The sequence below is a fragment of the Bos javanicus genome, chromosome X (assembly GCF_032452875.1).
Source record: "Bos javanicus breed banteng chromosome X, ARS-OSU_banteng_1.0, whole genome shotgun sequence".
NCBI lineage: Eukaryota > Metazoa > Chordata > Mammalia > Artiodactyla > Bovidae > Bos > Bos javanicus.
The window spans coordinates 82,018,263-82,039,924 of NC_083897.1; the positions used below are offsets into that span (position 1 = coordinate 82,018,263).

General features: G+C 38.0%; 1 protein-coding gene across 5 annotated transcripts in view; it reads right to left on the bottom strand.

The window, feature by feature from the left end:
* The window catches only part of KIF4A (kinesin family member 4A), a 130,239-nt gene that overhangs the window by 15,991 nt on the left and 92,586 nt on the right, over nucleotides 1–21,662 (bottom strand). For all 5 annotated transcript variants that reach the window (XM_061409819.1, XM_061409815.1, XM_061409814.1 and 2 more), the window contains 7 exons: nucleotides 18,409–18,492; nucleotides 17,840–17,953; nucleotides 9,544–9,699; nucleotides 9,321–9,421; nucleotides 4,533–4,662; nucleotides 3,222–3,392; nucleotides 800–907 (listed from right to left, as the gene is read on the bottom strand). In XM_061409819.1, the coding sequence (XP_061265803.1) occupies nucleotides 800–907; nucleotides 3,222–3,392; nucleotides 4,533–4,662; nucleotides 9,321–9,421; nucleotides 9,544–9,699; nucleotides 17,840–17,953; nucleotides 18,409–18,492 (864 nt within the window). The remainder of the gene's footprint in view (nucleotides 1–799; nucleotides 908–3,221; nucleotides 3,393–4,532; nucleotides 4,663–9,320; nucleotides 9,422–9,543; nucleotides 9,700–17,839; nucleotides 17,954–18,408; nucleotides 18,493–21,662) is intronic.

The window sequence follows — 21,662 nt, forward strand, 5'->3', positions numbered from 1 at the left end:
CCAAGCAGCCATGACCACACTCGCAGGAAGCATGGGCGCTGCCCTATACACCTTCTTCATTTTTTTCTATTTTCTAGCCTCATATCCCTTATTCACATCAGGATGCCAATAAAGAAACCCACCCAGAGAGTCAGCTGTTTCTTTGACATCTTTGGATGCTTTTGTCCATGCTTCTCAACACAGATTAAGAAGTGTATTTGCTGCACTAATGAGCCTGAATAAACTTTCTTGGCACTTAAGACAACTGGATTCATGTACATGACCTTAACAAGTTTGGTTATGTCTTCAATGAGAGGTGCCAAGGAAAACTTAGAGGCTGGTGGTTCAGGAAAAAGATGCTAAGTTGGATAAAATAGTGCTCCAACATGCTATTAAAGGGTGTGGTGTTTCCAGACTCTGGAAGAAATGCAGACCCCAGGCATTTTACAAACATGTCAGGTCTTAACTCATAGCAGGCACAGAAAGAGAGAGCTAAATGCCCCTAGGATTCTACTGGATGATTTAACTTTCTCAACTCTTTAGAGCTCAGGGTTGAGAGAAAGAACGAGGAGGCCTTAAAGTCTGGTACGAAGTATATACTTTCATTTCTGTACCAAAACAGAGGTTATCCTATGTAGGGCTACATCCTAAACATCCCTAAATTGACCAAATAGGGCTAACAAAGCAATAGAGGCTACCATTATAAACTTCTTTTCAGTAGGTAATTTTTTCTGCAGGTTAAACAATGGTCTAAATCAGATAGAGTTCTAAGTCAGGCCTGTGGACCCCATCTCTGGAGAGCTTTGCCTCATGTCCGTACCTGACACTTCAGGGTGTTCAGCAGCTGTTGTTCCTTTTCACTGACTGACTCTTCTAGCTGCTTCTCCGCCATCTGGCTTTGTTGCAGCTGACTGAGGAGGTACAGCACCTAGAGAAAAATACAACCCAATGGTACCAAAGGAATAAGAGGAAAAAGGAATTTCAGTTTATTCCAATAAAGGACAGAAATGGTATGGACCTAACAGAAGCAGAAGATATTAAGAAGAGGTGGCAAGAATACACAGAACTGTACAAAAAAGATCTTCATGTCCCAGATAATCACGATGGTGTGATCACTCACCTAGAGCCAGACATCCTGGAATGTGAAGTCAAGTAGGCCTGAGGAAGCATCACTACAAAGCTAGTGGAGGTGATAGAATTCCAGTGGAGCTATTTCAAATCCTGAAAGATGATGCTATGAAAATACTGCACTCAATATGCCAGTAAATTTGGAAAACTCAGCAGTGGCCACAGGACTGGAAAAGGTCAGTTTTCATTCCAATCCCAAAGAAAGGCAATGCCAAAGAATGCTCAAACTACTCACAATTGCACTCATCTCACACACTAGTAAAGTAATGCTCAAAATTTTCCAAGCCAGGCTTCAGCAATATGTGAACCGTGAACTTACTGATGTTCAAGCTGGTTTTAGAAAAGGCAGAGGAACCAGAGATCAAATTGCCAATGTCCACTGGATCATCGAAAAAGCAAGAGAGTTCCAGAAAGACATCTATTTCTGCTTTATTGACTATGCCAAAGCCTTTGACTGTGTGGATCACAATACACTGTGGAAAATTCTGAAAGAGATGGGAATACCAGATCACCTGACCTACCTCTTGAGAAATCTGTATGCAGGTCAGGAAGCAAGAGTTAGAACTGGACATGGAACAACAGACTGGTTCCAAATAGGAAAAAGAGTAGGTCAAGGCTGTATATTGTTACCCTGCTTATTTAATTTATATGCAGAGTACATCACGAGAAACGCTGGGCTGGATGAAGCACAAGCTGGAATCAAGATTGCTGGGAGAAATATCAATAACCTCAGATATGCAGAAATTGAAGAAGAACCTTATGGCACCTTTGTGGCATAAATTGAAGAAGAACTAAAGAGCCTCTTGATGAAAGTGAAAGGAGAGTGAAAAAGTTGGCTTAAAGCTCAACATTCAAAAAACTAAGATCGTGGCATCCAGTCCCATCACTTTATGGCAAATAGATGGGGGAACAATGGGAACAGCAAGAGACTATTTTTTTGGGCTCCAAAATCACTGCAGATGGTGACTGCAGCCATGAAATTAAAAGACGCTTACTCCTTGGCAGGAAAGTTATGACCAACCTAGACAGCATATTAAAAAGCAGAGACATTACTTTACCAACAAAGGTCTGTCTCGTCAGGGCTATGGTTTTTCCAGTAGTCATGTATGGATGTGAGAGTTGGATTATAAAGGAAGCTGAGTGCTGAAGAATTGATGCTTTTGAAGTGTGGTGTTGTAGAAGACTCTTGAGAGTCCCTTGGACTGCAAAGAGATCCAACCAGTCCATCCTCAAGGAGATCAGTCCTGAGTGTTCATTGGAAGGACTGATGTTGAAGCTGAAACTCCAATACTTTGGCCACCTGATGTGAAGAGCTGACTCATTTGAAAAGACCCTGATGCTGGGAAAGATTGAAGGCAGGAAGAAAAGGGGATGACAGAGGATGAGATGGGTAGATGGCATCACCGACCCAATCAAGATGAGTTTGAGTAGACTCTGGGAGTTGGTGATGGACAGGAAGGTCTGGCATGCTGTGGTCCATGGGGTCACAAAGAGTCAGACATGACTAAGCAACTGAACTGAACTGAACTGATGCAGTTATTCCTCTGTGATTTCAAAGAAAATTATTCTCTTTTACTCTCATGGCTTGAAGTAGTAAGAACAGCCACAGTATTATCAGCATGTTCATCTTGGTATTAAAGTTGGAGCTTAAGGGACTTCCCAGTGGTCCAGTGGTTAAGAATCCACCTGCTAATGCAGGGAACATGGGTTTGATCCCTGGTTGGGAAACTAAGATCCCACACGCCATGAGGTAATTAAGCTTGTGTACCACAACTACTGAGCCCACGTGCTCTGGAACCCTTGGGCCACAAATACAGAGAAGCCCGTGTGCTGCAACGAAAGATTCTGCATGCTGCAAATAAGACCTGGGACAGCCAAATAAATAAGTAGATAAATATTAAAAAAAAAATTGGAAGCTAAGAGCCACTGTCACTGGGACGTGTAAACTTAGATAGGTCATTTTTCTGTTTCTGGTTTCTTATTGGCAAAGATTGGAAAAGACTACATGGCCTTTTGAAGGAAACTTCATACCTCCCACTATTATTATTTTAAACCAACAACAGAAAGCAACGATGGTTTGTTTCTCAGTATGGCTTCTTGGCTTGCCAGCTTACCCTCTCTTGGTGCTGTTGTTCCATTCTCACCAGCTCTGCCTGTAACTCTGCTTCTATTTCAGCAAAATGATTTCGTTCCTCAAACAGCATCTTCTGCATGTCAGCATGGCTGGCCTTGTTCTGTTTCAGGTTGCTTTCAAGCTTGCTGACCTGTATTTTGGAGGAGACCAGCTGGAAGGGATAAAAGAAGATCAGTTTATTTGGAGAACGGTCACCTTTCCCCATTCATTAGGCAGGAAAATATCAGCTTTCTTGAAACTGACTGAGAAATATTCTTCCATTTCCAAGTCTAGTCTTATTTTTTCATGTCATATGGATTCTACCATTGAATAGTAACAACACCATTCAAACCAAGAGCCCAGACAGTTATCTGCTGAGATAGGTATCCTAGAGCTGGAAGCCACCACTAAGGTCATTTAATCTTTTGTTCTACTTCAAGGCAAGAATGAATCTAACACAAAGAGTATAAGACAAATCCAAATTCTGATATTCAAAAAGTTCTTCCTTAATTTTAAAGAGAAATCCATAAGTCACACCCTTATGGCTAATTATGTCTCATTTCAGAATGCCTGTGTTCACATGTTGGAACTCGTAGACACATTAGCTGAAACTGCAACTTTGGCTCTTTAGGTTAGATTGATATCCTATAGTGACCTAGTTTTATATTCTCTACTAGTCCAGATGGTGAATATCAAAAATACCAGTGTTCACAAGACTAATAAGGATTTCCTTAGTAGGATAAATCTGCTAATCCAACACAAAAATGTATAAAGGATAGCATTGCTCAAACTTGCAGAGTTAGAGTTTGTATGCTTGCCTTAATCACCAGAGGTGATCAGTTTTAATTCCTTTTGTGACAATGGATGATGATACATTATTTTAAGGTCAGTAAAGACGGATTTTCTTTAAATGAATCTTTATATGTCAAAGGTTTTGTCTCTCCTAGATTGTACTTAAAACTTTCTGAATACATATCAGGTGTGTTTTAAAAAGTAGTATAGTATAATATTTTATGTTTGATCAGTGGCCTACTATGGTATCTTAAACTTTTCATAACAGTGAACATTATTGAACACCTGTTACATGCCAGGCATGAGTGTCAGCTTGCAAGTTATATATATATATATTTTAAGTGACCAAGCTGTACTTGCTCACACAAACTTTTACGCATAAAACTATTTCTCTAATGATAGTGTCATTGTGGTTTCTACCAAGAACAGTGGCAATAGCACTATGACAATATTCCAGGCTAACATCTTACTTCAAACCACCAAACCAGACCCCTAATAGCTGATAGGAAGAAATATTTACTTCTCCAGTTAAGTATTTCAGGGCACACTTGGCTTCCAGAATGGTAGCAATATTCTCCCAGCGGTGTTTTAGTCTGTCTTCACTTTCTGCGTCCAGCAGCTTCTGCTGTAGGTCAGCAATCTGAGCACTCCTTCAGGGAAAGAAACAGTGTGCCTTATTGCTAGTAGCCTCAACATCAAGGAAAGGGAAGAGCTCTAAGGAGAAACTTCAAATACTTTTATGGACAGAGGTATCAGTTAAATATCACTTAAATAATGACTGAGTCATCTGGTTAGGATTTTATACAGTATCTCAAATCTTGTTATAAAGGGACTCTAAGACTATCCAAATGTTTTTATTTTATTAAATACTGGTTGAAATAAGTGGGTCATACAGTGGGCTTGGAAAGATTTGTTTTAGTGAGGCTTTTGTTGTAGCACATTGTCTATAATATGACTTTGTCTTGAGGCCATATAAGCTGGAATTGTGACATGGTGGCTCATATTTACAAGGATAAGATTCAGGTTAGAGACTTTAAGGAAAACTCAAAAGAATGAACAGGTGAATGCTCTTTGCTGGAATTGAACATCAAATACATACCTATGGCTGGTGTTGTGAGAAGTTGTCTTAAAGCACTTGCCAAAGGACTGAGAAGTTTCTAAGAAAACTAGATACCATGATACTGGTTATAGCTTCCAGATACTTTATGATCAATTATGGCCTGACACCAAGGTCTGCATAATATTTCAGTTTAATCAATAGCTTCTTTCTCAAATTTGCTAGGTGTCCAGTGAGAGGGAGTGTACTGGCATGTGTGTAACATGCTGCTGCTGCTGCTAAGTCACTTCAGTCGTGTCCGACTCTGTGCGACTCCATAGACAGCAGCCCACCAGGCTCCCCGTCCCTGGGATTCTCCAGGCAAGAACACTGGAGTGGGTTGCCATTTCCTTCTCCAATGCATGAAAGTGAAAAGTGAAAGGGAAGTCGCTCAGTCGTGTCTGACTCTTCGCAACTGCATGGACTGCAGCCTACCAGGCTCCTCCGTCCATGGGATTTTCCAGGCAAGAGTGCTGGAGTGGGGTGCCATCGCCTTCTCCAGTGTGTAACATGCAATAAGGTACTATAAAGAAAATGGATACTAAAATAATCTGAGACAGCAGTTCTTAACTTTTTGGGTCTCAGGACCCCTTGACACTCTTAAAAATTATTGAGGACCTCTAAGAAATTCTGCTCATATACATTTTATCTATAGATATTTACACTATTAGAAAGTAAAAGTGAGAAAAATATTTATTAATTCACTTAAGGTCAAAATAATCCATTATATATTAACAATTAGATCTCCAGTGACACTGTTTCCAAATAAAGTCACATTCTAAGGTCTGAGAAGGACATGAACGTGTGTGTGTGTGCATGTCTTTCTCTCTCTCTCTCTCTCTCACACATACACACACACACACACACACACACAAAACAACATTTTCCAATACAAAAAACAATGCAGTAAGAAGGGTGAGATTGTTTTACACTGACGTATCTCTGTAATGTATGGCTCAGTAGAAGACAGCTGGATTCTCGCATGTCCCTCTGCATTTAATCTTTTGTGACATGTTCTGGTTGATGTAAATGAAGGTAGTCTGGCCACACATGGATATGTAGTTGGACAAGAGAGGAGCATTTTAATTTAATTTTAGCCTCACTGCACAGCTTGTGGGATCTTAGTTCCCTGACCAGGGATTGAACCCAGGGCACTGCAGTGAAAGTATGGAGTCCTAACCACTGTACCACCTGGAAATTCCTGGGAAATTCCTCAAGAAAACTGTGGATATTCTTCTTTGAGACTACACCAAAACCCAACAAGTTCCTTAAAAGAGTTGAAATGTAGTTACTTGCCAACTGAATGGATCTTTTACTCTTACGTGATTCTGTAACATGTCATTTGGACGGTCATACAGAACCTTCAAATCAACACATTTTGTTACACAACAGAAATGAGATAACAAATGTTAAGATCACTACTGGGTGCATTAGAAAAGTTATGTAAAACTGTCAAGTTAACAGTGATGGATACACATCATACACAAAATCTAAGTTTTGCGTGAAAGCTCAAATTTTATTTTTGGTGACAAACACTGACAGTTGTTTTCCTTGATGTAACAGGCTCACTCTGCTCATTTTTGAGAAAATGTCTGCCAAGTACCCAAGTCTGAATAACCATACTTTGTCTGTCAGTAGTTCTTTCAAGTAAAACTGATGTTCTGTGAAAAAAGAGGCCCATCGAGCTCACACCTCAAACTACACAAGTGCTTTTCCTTGAGACAAACATCAGCCTTTGATGTCAGCACAAGTGCTTTATGCATTCTTCCCATTCCGTCACTCAGAACATTATAAAGACCTGAACTCAAGAGTTGAAATTTTAAAAAATTAACAATTTTTATTGTTTTATCACAGCCATTCTTGAGTAAAACTGACTTTTAAAAAAATGAGAGTGTGTGATGATGAAGTATTCAATGATCGCTAGTACAGGTTTGTGCTGGGCTTCTCAGGTGGTGCTAGTGGTAAAGCACCTGCCTGCTAATGCAGGAGACGTAAGAGATGCGGGTTCAATTCCTGGGTTGGGAAGATCCACTGGAGGAGGGCATGGTAACTCACTTCAGTATTCTTGCCTGGAGAATCCCATGGCCAGAGGAGCCTGGCAGGCTATGGTCCATGGGGTCGCAAAGAGTCAGACATGAATGAGTGACTGAGCACAACATGTGGCACAGGTTTGTGCCATTGCTTTGATTCAAGCCAAGGTGCTAGCAGTTTTGTCCACTATTGCTTTGGCATCATTATGGCAAATGTCAATACAGTAAAAATAGCAAACAATTTCTTACTATTATTATAAAAACAGGGAGTCACATAGGTTCCCTGAAAGGGTCTCAGAGATGCCCAGGAGACTGTACACCATACTTTGAGAACCCTGGTCTAATATGTGGTCCTTTCCTTCAACAAGCTTACAATCTGTCTAGATTGACAAGACTAATAGATGTAAAATAATCAATAAATATAAAGATAACATATATCATCTGTACTACATGACTGAGTACTGTAATTTCTGAAGGAGTTTAGAGAAGAGGAAAATTAGTGAGGGATGAAGAGTCAGGGAAGGCTTCTTGGAAGAGGTGGGCCAGAACACTAGAGTTGTTTTATCTATCAAATGCCCTTTCCTATCTTTAGAGAAATTCCTTTGATTAAACTCACCTTGTCTAATTGCACTCTACCTGGCACCTGCCCTACATTTATATAATCATTTACTTATGCACAATGGTGTGCAGGTAAATGTTTAACAAACAGCACCTAAAAATACCAGATCTGATTTGTAGCCTTTGCTAGTTTCCATAGTGTAAATATTCTCACCACGAGCGATTGTAAGCTATCAACAGTTTACAGCATACCTGAAATTTTAACAAACAATTTCAACACACCACTGTCAGTCAACATAATGTTTCTACTTGAGAGCAAGGACAATGCCATCTATACTTTCTATATATCCCAACTACATCTAGTGTAGCACAAAGTGAAGTAAAGTGAAGTCACTCAGTCATGTCCAACTCTTTGTGACCCCATGGACTGTAGCCTATCAGGTTCCTCTGTCCATGGGATTTTCCAGGCAAGAATACTGGAGTGGGTTGCCATTTCCTTCTCCAAGTGTAGCACAAAGCAGAACATCAATTGCTGAGTGACTTAAAAGACATATCCGAAGATATACAGCTAGTGTGTGTTGCTGAAAACAAATTAAATGATCTCCAAGGTCTTCTGGGCAATAAAATTCTATTATACCTAAGACAGTATAAAATATCTATCAAAGTTCTGTTACTTATAGATTTCATAGATATTTAAAAGACAGTAATAGTGATTAAAGAGAAGAGCATTTACCAAGCACTTCTAAGATGCCAAGTTCTGTGTTATGTACTTTACTTTCTATTTATTTTTTTGGCTGTGCTGAGTCTTAGTTGCTTTGCACAGGCTTTCTCTAGTTGCAGTGAGTGGGGGTTACGCTTTGCTGAGGTGCTTGGGCTACTCATTGTGGTGGCTTCTCCTGCTGTGGAGCACAGGCTGCAGGTGTGTGGGCCTCAGTAGTTGTAGCACACAGGCTCAGTCGTTGTGGCATCTGGGCCCTAGAGAGCACGGGCTCCAGCAGTTGTGGTGCATGGGCTTAGTTGCTCTGAGGCATGTGGAATCTTCCTGGACTAGAGATTGAACCTGTGTCCCTTGCATTGGCAGGAGGATTCCTTTCCACTGAGCCACTGGGGAAGTCCTATACTTTACTTTCTAATCTCGTTTAATGCTCATGATAGTTTACTTATGCATTTTATCTACTTTGCTGATGATCTCTAAAATTCTTTCTCCCAGGTTGTTGATCTTCTGGTATCATTTATTGGGTTCCTCTAAAGTTTTGTTTTTTGTCAGTTCTTGTGATATATCATGGACTTCCCTGGTGGCTCAGACACTAAAGATTTTGGAATTAGATAAAATGGGTTTCAAATCCTGGTTCTTTATCATCTTTAGCAAATTTTTAAAGATCTTTCAACTTTAGATCTCTAAAGTGAGAAGAGAACAATGATGCTTATCTTATAAGGTATATATATATCACAGAGAGACTGAATGAGAAAATGTATCTAACATGCCTAGTGAAGTGTATAGTTCAAAAAATCATTATTTTCTCTTGTTTCTCCCACATCACAAAGCTTTTGAATCACTGATTGATAGCTTCTATTTTGATTCAAGGCATAAATTTTTATAATGCCTTAGAGATAGTACCATTACCTGAGTTCCATTTCAGTCTCTAGGCTTTCAATCTGCTTTTTAATGGAATCCTCTGATGCAGGAACTTGACCACGCAGTTCAGCAAGTGAGAATGTTCGCCTCTGTAAAGAAGGAGTGGGGATGAGGGTGAAGCTCTAATTGGAAAGAAGTTCTCCAAATTAGTGAGGGTTTCTGTGGGGTGTAGAGTATGATCATTGGCAATATATTTCCACAGAGCACTTACCCGGAGTTTAGGAGGTGGATTCTCCCCAGATTCCATTTTTAATTTGAGTTGAGCCACATCCTGAGCCAGAATCTTTCTGTCTTCCAGAAGGTCATTCAGATGGCGTTTGGCTTCCTCAGTACTGACCATTATCTCAATTTCATTTCCAAGCCAACTCTAGAAGATAAATCAGTCATGTTAGGTTAAGGATGAGGAATCTCTGGCCCATGGGCTAGATTCACTCCAGGTTTAATTTCACTTGAACCAGAGCCCAAGTAAGTAGAAGTGAGATTTCCATTTGTGCCAAAACTCACCAAAAATCCCAATAGTTCTCTAAGAGCCTTTAGTAGCAATTTCCAAAAAGGTCACAAGAAAGCTTTCTGCAGAAAATCTTTCTTCAGATATCCTAGCATTTCTATGTATTCTGTCTTTACCTTCTCCATTTTCTCCTTAACTTTTGTCCATAATAAGTCATAACACAGAACTGAAGTATATTTTGATCATCTGTTCTACTTAATAAACAGTAACCATTATTAATCTTTAAAATAGATCAATGGAATTTTTTAAAATGCAATTAACTAAATTCAGTTTTTAGAAAGGTAACCTGGACTTCCCTGGTGGTACACTGGGTAAGAATCTGCCTGTCAATGCAGGGGACATGGGTTCGAACCCTGGTCTGGGAGGAACCCACATGCCATGGAGCAACTGAGCCTAAGCACCACAACAGCTAAGCCCATGCTCTAGAGCCTGCACATTGCAACATCTGAGCCCATGTGTTGCTACTACTGAAGCCCATGTGCATAACCTGCGCTCTACAACAACAGAAGCCACCACAATGAGAAGCCTGTGTATCGCAATGAAGATCCAGTGTAATAAAAAACAGATACTTTCAAAAAATGAAAAACTTCTTTTTTAGATGAAGATATACCATGCTAAGAGTAGTCAAAGAAAGCTAGAGTGGATATATTTTTATATTAATGGTTTATTATTAATTAACTATTATTAATCAAATATAATTATTTGGTATTAATCTGGAACCAATTCTGGCAATCTGGAATCAAAATTGCTGGGAGAAATATCAATAACCTGAGATATGCAGATGACACCACCCTTATGGCAGAAACTGAAGAGGAACCAAAGAGCCTCTTGATGAAGGTGAAAGAGGAGAGTGAAAAAGCTGGATTAAAACTCAACATTCAAAAAAATAAATAAATAAATAAAACTCAACATTCAAAAAATGAAGATCATGGCATCCGGTCCCATCACTTCATGGCAAATAGATGGGGAAACAATGGAAACAGTGACAGATTTTATTTTCTTGGGCTACAAAATCATTGGAGATGGTGACTACAGCCATGAAATTAAAAGATGCTTGCTCCTTGGAAGAAAAGCTATGACCAATCTAGACAGCATATTAAAAAGCAGAGACATTACTTTGCCAACAAAGGTCCATATAGTCAAAGATATGGTTTATCCAGTAGTCATGTATGGATGTGAGAGCTGGACCATAAAGAAGGCTGAACGCTGAAGAACTGATGCTTTTGAACTGTGGTGTTGGAGAAGACTCTTGAGAGTCCCTTGGACTGCAAGGATATCAAACCAGTTAATCCTAAAGGAAATCCATCCTGAATATTCATTAGAAGGACTGATGCTGAAACTGAAGTTCCAATACTTTGGCCACCTGATGTGAAGAGCCGACTCACTGGAAAAGACTCTGATGCTGGGAAAGATTGAAGGCAGGAGGAGAAGGGGATGACAGAGGTTGAGATGGTTGGATGGCATCACTGACTCAATGGATATGAGTTTGAGCAAGCTCCGGGACATGGTGAAGGACAGGGAAGCCTGGAGTGCTGCAGTCCATGGGGTTGCAAAGAGTTGGACATGACTGAGTGACTGAAAAACAACAAATACAGAATTTGCATTAAAGAATATTATTACCCACATTTATATGGGCAATAAATCTATGACAAAGGAGGCAAGAATATACAATGGGGAAAAGACAGCCTCTACAATAAATGGTACTTGGAAAACTGGACAACTACATGCAAAAGAATCAAACTGGACTACTTTCTCACATCATACACAAAAATAAATTCAAAATGGATCAAAGACCTAAACGTAAGACCTGAAACCATAAATCTTTTTAGAAGGAAATATAGGCAGTGAGCTCTTTGACATCAGTCTTAATAATATTTTACTAAGTATCCTCAGGCAAGGGAAACAAAAGCAAAAATAAACAAATGGTACTACATCCAACTAAAAGCTCTTGCATAGCAAAGGAAACCATCAACAAAATGAAAAGGCCATCTACTGAAAGGGAGAAGATATTTGCAAATGATATATCTGATAAGAGGTTAATATCCAAAATACACAAAGAACTCATAGAACTCAATATCAAAAACAAACAAAAACAAAACTAGATTTTAAAATGGATAGAGGATCTGAATAGACATTTTTCCAAAGAAGATATACAGATGGCCAACAGACACATGAAAAGATATTCAACAGGGAAACGCAAATCAAAACCACTATGAGATATCACCTCACACCGGTCAGAATGGCTATTATCAAAAAGACAACAAATGATAAGTGTTGGTTATCCATTTTAAATACAGCATTGTGTACACCTGAAACTATCAAAACATTGTTAATCAACTATACTCCAATATAAAATACAAAGTTTAAAAAAATTTCAAAAGAAACAAGTGTTGGTGAGGCTGTGGGAAAAAGGGAACCCTCGTGTACTGTTGGTGAGAATGTAAATTGGTAAAGGCATGATGGAAAACAGTATGGAGATTCTCAAAAAATTAAAAATAGTACTACCAAATGATCTAGCAATTCCACTCCTGGGTATTTATCCAAAGAAAACAAAAAGCATAATTAGAAATCATATATGCACCCCAATGTTCATCGCAGCACTATTTACAATAGCCAGTGTACAATAACCTAAGTGTCATCAGTAGGTGAATGGATAAAGATGTGGGATATATGTATATATAAGATGGGATGTTACCCAGCCATAAGAATGAAATCTTGCCATTTGTGACAACATGAGTACACCTAGAGGATATTATGCTTAGTGAAATAAGTCAAAGATAAACTATGTGATTTCACTTATAAGTAGAATCTAAAAAAACAAAACAAATGAACAAAACAGAAACAGAGTTATAGAGAACAAAAAGGTAACTGCCAGGGGAGAGGGAGGAAAAAATAGGTAAGGGAGACTAAGATGTACAAACTTCCAGTTGGAAAATAAAGGAGTCAAGGGTATGAAATGTACAGTGTGGGGAATATAGACAATAACTATATAATATCTTTGTATGGGGACATATTGGAATTGGACTTATCATGGTGATCATATATTGAATCGCTGTTGTGTAACAGGAACTAACATAGTGTTGTAGGTCAATATACTTCACAAATAAACTAACAACTCATAGCAAAAAAGGTAAGATTTGTGGTTTTCACAGGTGGGGTGTGGGGGAAGGAGGAATTGAATGAAGGCAGTCAAAAGGTACAAACTTCCAGTTATGAGATAAGAAAGCATTAGGGATATAATGTGCAACATGATAAATATAATTAACACTGCTATATGCTGTATATAAGTTGTTAAAAGAGTAAATCCTAAGAGTTCTCATCACAAGAAAAAATTTTATATTTCTTTAATTTAGTATCTATATGAAATGATAGATGTTCACTAAACTTATTGTGATTATCATTTAATGATATATATAAGTCAAATCACTATGCTGTACACCTTAAACTTATGTAGTGCTATATATCGATTTATCTCAATAAAATTGGAAGAAAAAAGGAATATTGTCAAGGATAAAAAAAGATAATTTCATAATGGTAAGGGAGTCAATTATTCAAGAACTTAATCCTTAATGTTAATGCCCATAATATACAAAGCACCAAGATATTTGAAACAAAATCATATATAAGCCAACAAAGAAGATAATGTAGAATCATAAATATACTCAACTGATCCAAAAGAAGCCAGAAAACAAGGAAAAGGGAATGAAGAACAGATGGGACAAATAGAAAAAATTTGCCTGCCAATGCAGGGTACACGGATTCAATCCCTGGTCCAGGAAAATCCCACATACCATGGGGCAACTAAGCCCATGCGCCACAACTACTGAACCCTGCATGCCCAGAGCCGGTGCTCCCCAACAAGAGGAGCCACCTCAAATGAAGAGTAGACCCTGCTTGTTGCAACTAGGGAAAGCTTGTGTACAGCAATGAAGACCCACTGCCATCAAAATAAATTAAAAACAAAACAAAACAAAGAAGGCACAAAGAAGTTAAAGCTAAAAGGATTTTTAAAAATATACCATGATAACATTAAAAGAAAGCTTGAGGGACTTATTATCAGAAAAAGTAGATCTCAGAACAAAGAATATTGCTAGGAATAAAAAAGATCATTTTATAATAATAAAGGGATCAATTAATCTTAAATGTTTATGCCCCTAATAATAGAGCTTCAAAATATATGGAGCAAATCTAGAACTATAAGAAGAAAAAAACAAATCCATAATTCTAGTTGAAGATTTCAATACCCATTTCTAATTAATTGACAGAACAAGTAGGCAGAAAATCAGCAAGGAAACAGTAGAAATGAATAGCACAATCTATCAAATTGACATGATTGACATTTATAGAACACTCTATCCAACTATAGCAGAATATACATTCTCAAGTACACAAAGTGTGAACATTTGCCAAGACTGACCATTTTCTAGGTCATAATATATCTCAATAAATTCAAGGGAATTCAAGTCATAAAAAGTATATTCTCTAACCACAATGGAATTAAATTAGAAATCATAACAGAAAGATATTTGGAAAAATCCCCTAATATTTGGAAACTAAATAACATCCTTTAGATTTCATTAAAGGAGTATTAAAGGGGAAATTTATAGCACTAAATGTTTATATTAGAAAATAACTCAAATCAATGACCTCAGGTTCTACCTCAATAAACTTTAAAAAAGCCAATTAAATCCAAAGCAGAAATAAGGAAATAATAAAGATCAGATTAGAAATTAATGAACTGGGGTTTTGGGGATAGTTTTTTTAACTGTGGTAGAATATACATAACATAAAGCTTACTATTTTAACCATTTGTAAGAATGAGCTGATTCTTTGATAAACCTTAGCCAAACTAATCAAGAAAAAGGAGAAAAGACAAAATATCAGTAATATGAATGAGACAGAGGACATTACTACAGCTTTTACAGATATTAGGAAGATAATAAGGGAATATTATGAATAACTTCATGCCTTTATGAGTTTATTCATTCATGTGTTTGGCATAAAGTTATTCATGTCAAACACACAAACTACCAAAGCTCACTAACTGAATTACAGTTAACCCCTCCTCTGACCCAAAGCAACAACTAACAGAAACATCCTTCAGGCCTAGATGGCTTAACTTGTGAATTGTACAAAACTTGTAAGGAAGAAACAATATTAGTTCTATACAAACTCTTCCAGACAATTGAAGAGGAGGCAATACTTTCTCACTTATTCTAGAAGGCCTTGATATCAAAACCAGACAAAGACATAAGAAAACAACAGACCAATGTCCCTCAAGAATACAGATATAAAAATTGTACACAAAATTTTTATTTTAGCAAGATCTTAATTTATATATTGTTGAACTCAACAATGGAGCTTCCTCACTGGTTGAGCGGTAAAGAATCTGCTTGCAATGCAGGAGATCCAGGTTCAATCCCTGAGTCAGGAAGATACCCCTGGAGGAGGGCAAGGCAACCCACTCCAGTATTTTTGCCTGGAGTATCCCAAGGACAGAGAAGCCTGGTGGGCTATAGTCCATAGGGTCACAAAGAGTCGGACACAACTGAAGCAACTGAGCATGCACGCATGTACACACGAGCTCAACAATACATAAAAAGGATGATATATCACCACTAAGTGGAGTTTATTCAAAGATTGCAAGGCTGACTCGATATTTGAACTTCGAAATCATTTACCAAATCAACAAACTAGACACAAAAAGTATTTGGCAAAATCTATATCCACTCATCGAAAATTCTCTTGTGGACCCGTAATTAGAACCCACCAGGCCTTTTCACTGCTGGGGGCCTGGGTTTGATCCCCGGTTAGGGAATTAAGATCCTGCAAACTGTGTGGTGTAGCCAAAAAAAAAAAAAAAATTATATCCATTCAAGATAAGAACTCACAGCAAACTAAGAACAGATAAGAACATTCTCAAGCTGATAAAGGACCTCTATGAAAAACCTACAGCTAATATCACACTTAATAGTAAAGACTGAATATTGTTCCCCTGAGATCAGGAACAGAAGGGTTTCTACTGCCATTTCTCCTATTCAGTGTCATCCTGAATGTCCTAGCCAATGCAATAGGGCAAATAAAATAAATAAAAGACATATATATTATAAAAGAAGAGATAAAACTGTATTTATGGATGGCATGATTATCTATGTAGAAAGTCCCAGAGAACCTACAAAATAGCTACAAAACTAATGAAGGCAGAAGATAAAAATTAATATACAAAAGTCAACTGTATTTCTATATACTAGCACTGAACAACTAGATAAATAATTTGGCAGTTTCTTGTAAAGTTACACATCCACTTACATTGTTGTTGCTGTTCACGTGCTAAGTTGTGTCTGCCTCTTTGCGACCCCATGGGCTGCAGCACGCCAGGCTTCCCTGTCCTTTATATGGTCACACTTACCATATGACCAAGCAATCTCACTCTTAGGTATTTACTCAAGTGAATGACTGACTACCTTTGTTATACAGAAACCTGTATGAGAATGTTTTTATAACCGCTTTATTCATGAGCACCAAAAACTAGGAGAAAAACGACTCCAAGGTAACCTTTAAATGATTAGATAAAGTGAATAGATAAAGGAACATCCATACAATGGAATAATATAGGCAACAGCATGGATGAGCTTCCCTTGTGGCTCAGTGGTAAAGAATCCACCTGCCAATGCAGGAGACACAGGATATGTGGGTTCAGTCCCTGGGTGGGGAAAATCTCCTGGAGGAGGAAATGGCAACCCACTCTGGTATTCTTGCCTGCAAAATCTCATGAACAGAGGAGCCTGGCAGGCTACAGTCCGTGGGGTTGCAAAGAGTTGGACGTGACAGTACACACAGACACACATGGATAAATTTCAAATGCCTTATTCTAAGTGAAAGAAGCCATACTGTATGTTTCCAGTTAAGTGACATCGATACAATGCAAAGTGAAAACAATAATGACAGAATGCAGATCACTGTTTATGAAAGGCCGGGGATGGATGTGGGAGATGACTACAAAGTGTTACAGGGCAATTTGGAGGGGATAACTATTCTATATTTTGATAATAACCAGTTTTAACATCAAACTTACAGAACTGTACTACACTAAAAAGGGTAAATCTTACTGTATGTCAGTTATATTGTAATAAAATAAATTGGAAAAAAATCAATGCCATTTGCCATACTGAGTAAAAACAAATCATAAGATCATCTCAAGAGGATTCAGAAAAAACTTTTGGAAAAACCCAACATCCAGTCATGATAAAAACCTTTCAGCAAACTAGGAATAGATAAGAACTTATTCAATCTGATACAAAAACCTATAGCTAATATACTTAACGGTGAAATACTGAAAGCTATCCTTCTAAAATTAGGAACAAAGCAAGGATGTCCTCTTTTCATCTATTCTACTGATATTTTACTAGAGGTTCTAGCAAGTACAATTAGGTAAGAAAGGCTTTTTTTTAGGGCATACAGAGTGGGCAAGGATAAATAAAATTGTCCCTATGTGCAGATGACGTGATCATCTACATAGAAAATCCAGTGACAGAAAGCAGATTAATGGATGCCTGGAGATGGAGGGGTAGAAGGATAGATTGGGTACGGGAGGGAGGGATTACAAAAGTGGACAAAGAAAGTTTTGAGCCTGATGGACACTGACATTATCTTGATTGTGGTGATGATTTAAAGGTGTATATCTGTGTCAAAACTTTTAAAAATGTACACATTAAATATGTATAATTTATTGTAGGTCAAATATACCTCGATAAAATTGTTAAAAAATTTTATCTGCTCAAAGTTTATGACCAACAGGGATCAAGACTCAGGAACAGAAAGAGTTCACTACTCCTATTCTTTAACAACCATTTGGAGGTAATCATATCTTTGGGAAATAAGGTTTTCAGGTAGAACTTCAGATTTTGTAATGTTTACTTCTAAATAAAAAGAAAGCAACTTCCCATTTTCCCCTATCCCCAGTGTACATAAGACAAATGGTGGTTCAAGCTGTCCATACCTTCACTCGAGCCGCAGTGCCTTCCATTCCACGACTCTGAGACTCTTTCCGCTTATCTGCGACCTCTCGCTGTTTTTGGAGAGCATCCTTGAGACGCTTGTTGGCAGCTGCTGCCTAAATAAAAATGGTTCATAGTAATGTTGAATTAAAGGGTATGAAAGAAGAACATTCTTATTTCTAGCATAAAAATTCTATGGGTCTGAATTCTATAGGAACCACATTTCTAAATCCCCATGTACCTAACACTGGTTATGGCTTAAGAGCCTAGGGGAAGTACACATTTCAAGGAAGTACTGCAGACTGATAGTATCTAGAAATGTCATACATCAGTATTCCTTTTTTTTTTTTTTTTGTAAAGAAGCAAGTCCAATCAGGAAAAAAATCCTTATTTGAATACTGCCATTTTCAGCAGGTTTTATGCTTGACCAACAGGGATCAAGACTCAAATTGCTGTCAAGGTTGGTATCCCTGGTTTCTCAGGACACTGGCTCATTTAAGGGATGCTATTCTACCAGCATCTAAGCCTGAAAGTGATAATATACTTGACCTAGCAGACTGGATTTTCTTACCTCCTCAGTTTTACGTCTGAGCACATTAGACTGTTTCTGGAAGTTTCTTTCAAGTTTGAGCAGTTCATATTGCCTCTTGCGGTCCTAAAAAGAAAAGAGTCAGATTTTTAATTGCTATTCAGCTAGTTAAAATAAAACCTTATAATGTAACTGAAGAGTCTTTCAACAGTACAGTCATTATGGAAAGCAGAATGAAAATTCCTTAAAAAATCAAAAATAGAGACCATATAATCTGATAATCTCACTACTGAGTATCCATGCAAAGGAAATGAAATCGGTATCTTGAAGAGATACCTAAATTCCCATACTCATTGCAGCATTATTCACAATAACCAAGCTATGGAAATAACCTAAGTTGACAAAAGTTGTTGACAAACGAATGGATAAAGAAAATGTGGAATATATTGCTGCCTGAACAACACAAGTTTAGGGGTGTCAACTCTCATGCAATCAAAAATTTGTGTGTAACTTTACAGTTGGCCCTTCATATCTGTGGTTCTGCATCCATACATTCAACTAATCGTGGATAGTATAGTGCATATGTGCTAAGTCTCTTCAGTCGTGTCCTACTCTTTGTGACACTATGGACAGTAGTCTGCCAGACTCCTCTGTCCATTGGATTCTCCAGGCAAAAATACTGGAGTGGGTTGCCATGCTCTCCTCCAGGGGATCTTCCTGACCGAGGGATCGAATGTCTTTTATGTCTTCTGCACCGGGAGGTGGGTTTCTTACCACTAGCACCACCTGGGAAGCCCCTGAACAGTATAGTAGTGTAGTATTTACTATTGGAAAAAAAACATGTGTAAGTTGACCCATGAAGTTCAAATCCATGTTGTTCAAGGGTCAATTGTATACACAATGGAATATTATTCATTCACAAACAAGAAGGAAATCCTGCCATTTGAAACAACGTGGATGAACCTGGTCATTATGGTAAATGAAATAAACCAGACTGAGAAAGACAAATACTATATGATCTCTTATATGTGCTAAGTCGTCTCAGTCGTGTCTGACTCTTTGTGACCCTATGGACTGCAGCCTACTAGGCTTCTCTGTTCATGGGATTTTCCAGGCAAGAATACTGGAATGGGTTGCCATGCTCTCTTCCAGGGAATCTTCCCAACCCAGGGATTGAACCCACGTCCTCTGCATTGTCAGGCAGCTTCTTTACCACTAGCATCACCTGGGAAGCCCTCTCACTTATATGCAGAATCTAAAAAAGTTGAACTCATATAACCAGAGAGTAGAATGGTAGCTATCAGAGACTGAGGGGGAGGGGTGAAGAAAATGGGGAAAGGTTGGTAAAAGGGTATAAACGTTTAGTTATAGTGTATAACAAAGTAACTATAGTTAACAATACTATATTGTATACTTAAATCTGCTAAGAGAGTAGATATTAAGTGTTCTCACACTGAAAATAAAGGGTAACTATGTGAGGTCATGGATTTGCTGGAATCAGAAAATGTCATATTTCCAAGTTTCTTCTCTTTCAAGATTGTTATGACTATTCTGGGTCACTTGCATTTCCATATGAATTTTAGGATAAATGTGTGAATTTCTATAAATAAGCTAGACAAAATTTGGTTGGGATTGTGTTGAATCTGTAGATCAATCTTGGGGTATTCCAACCTAATATTAAGTCTTCCCACTCATGAGCATGGGTTATTTTTCTTTTCACTTAGATCTTCAATTAATTAAAGGACGTTTTGTAGTTTTTAGTATGCAAGTCTTACACTTGTTTTGTTAAGCTTATTCCTAAGTATTTTATTCTTATTGGTGTTATTATAAATGGAATTGTCTTAATTTCATTTTCAAATTGTTAGTTTTTAGTGAAGAGAAATATAACCAAATTTTGTGCATTGAACTTATATCCTGCAACCCTCCTGCTCATGTATTTGTTCTAACAGTTTTCAGTTGATTCTCTAGGATTTTCTATATACAAGATCATGTCATCTCTAACAGAGATAGTTTTGCCTTTTCCTTTTCAATCTAGATGCCTTTCATATATCTTACTTGCCTAAGAGTCCTGGCTAGAAACTCCAGGACAATGTTGAATAGAAGTGGTGAGAGTGGATGCCCTTGTCTTGTTCCTGATTTGATGAGAATTCAGCTGTTAATTTTATTGGGATTTCTCCATATATGATGAGTCATTTTATTTTGCTGCTTTTAAGTTTTTTGTCTTTGTCTTTCAACATTTGGACATGATGTGTCTTGGGAGTGGATCTCTGTAAATTTATCCTACTTGTAGTTGATTGAGCTTCTTAGATGTGTAATGTTTTTTTTAAATCAAATTTAGAAGGTTTTCAGTCATTAGATCTTAGAATATTTTGACTGTTGTTTCATTTATTGTTCTCATGAGCTACCAGTCTCCTCCTAATTGTTCACTACCAAAATTTCCATAGTTTTTGACAGCATATTTAGGTTTTAACTTCCCCAGATTCTGTTGCGAAATAAAGCCAGTCCCCTTAGGGAAAACTTCATTCCTATGGCCTGCCTCTCCCCCGGGCAGAACCATCTGTACCACTGTTTAGGACCTGGTGGGACAGCAGCCCACTTCTCTGAGTGACATCTCTGTTCTAGGATTAGGATGCTGAGCAGGGGCAGCATACCCTATTTTTCTTGGTTTGCCTCTCTTGACATGGAACCTACATCCTATCATTAGAGGGGTTAGGATAGTCAGACCCCAGTAGTTGTGGTCTTCTGCAGCAGGGGTAGAGCTTCCACTCTGTACACGGGGGTGAGATGGAAGAAGGGATCCCCAGACCTCTTGGCTGCTCTTACTAAAAAAAAAAAAAAACAAAAAAAAAAAAAACAAAGCTTTAGCAAAATGGGGCTGTTGGGTAGGAGGGAGGGAGTTGCTTGAAGCTCAAAGGCTCTTTGCTGTTCTTATTGAGATTAAATAGATTTCCTGGAATGAGCATTACTTCCTTATGCCCTTAAGATAATTTCCAGAGACTTTTAATGGTTGTTTTAATAAATGTCACTAGTTGCACTTCTTTTGCTGGGAAGAGAGTCCACAAAGCTCCTTGTGCCACCATTCCTAAAACATTTCTCTCATTTCTCGACTCAACATATCACATTCTGGCCTGTTCTAAAAATGATCCCAAATTAATGTTCTTTCCTATGCTTTCTAAGATCACTGTTACTATTCTAATCCTATTATCTTTCTGGATGATGCAATAGCTGCTTGTGTTCTGACCTCTAGATTCCTAATACTTTAGTTTGTTTAACACCTGAAGCCCAGATGTATGTTG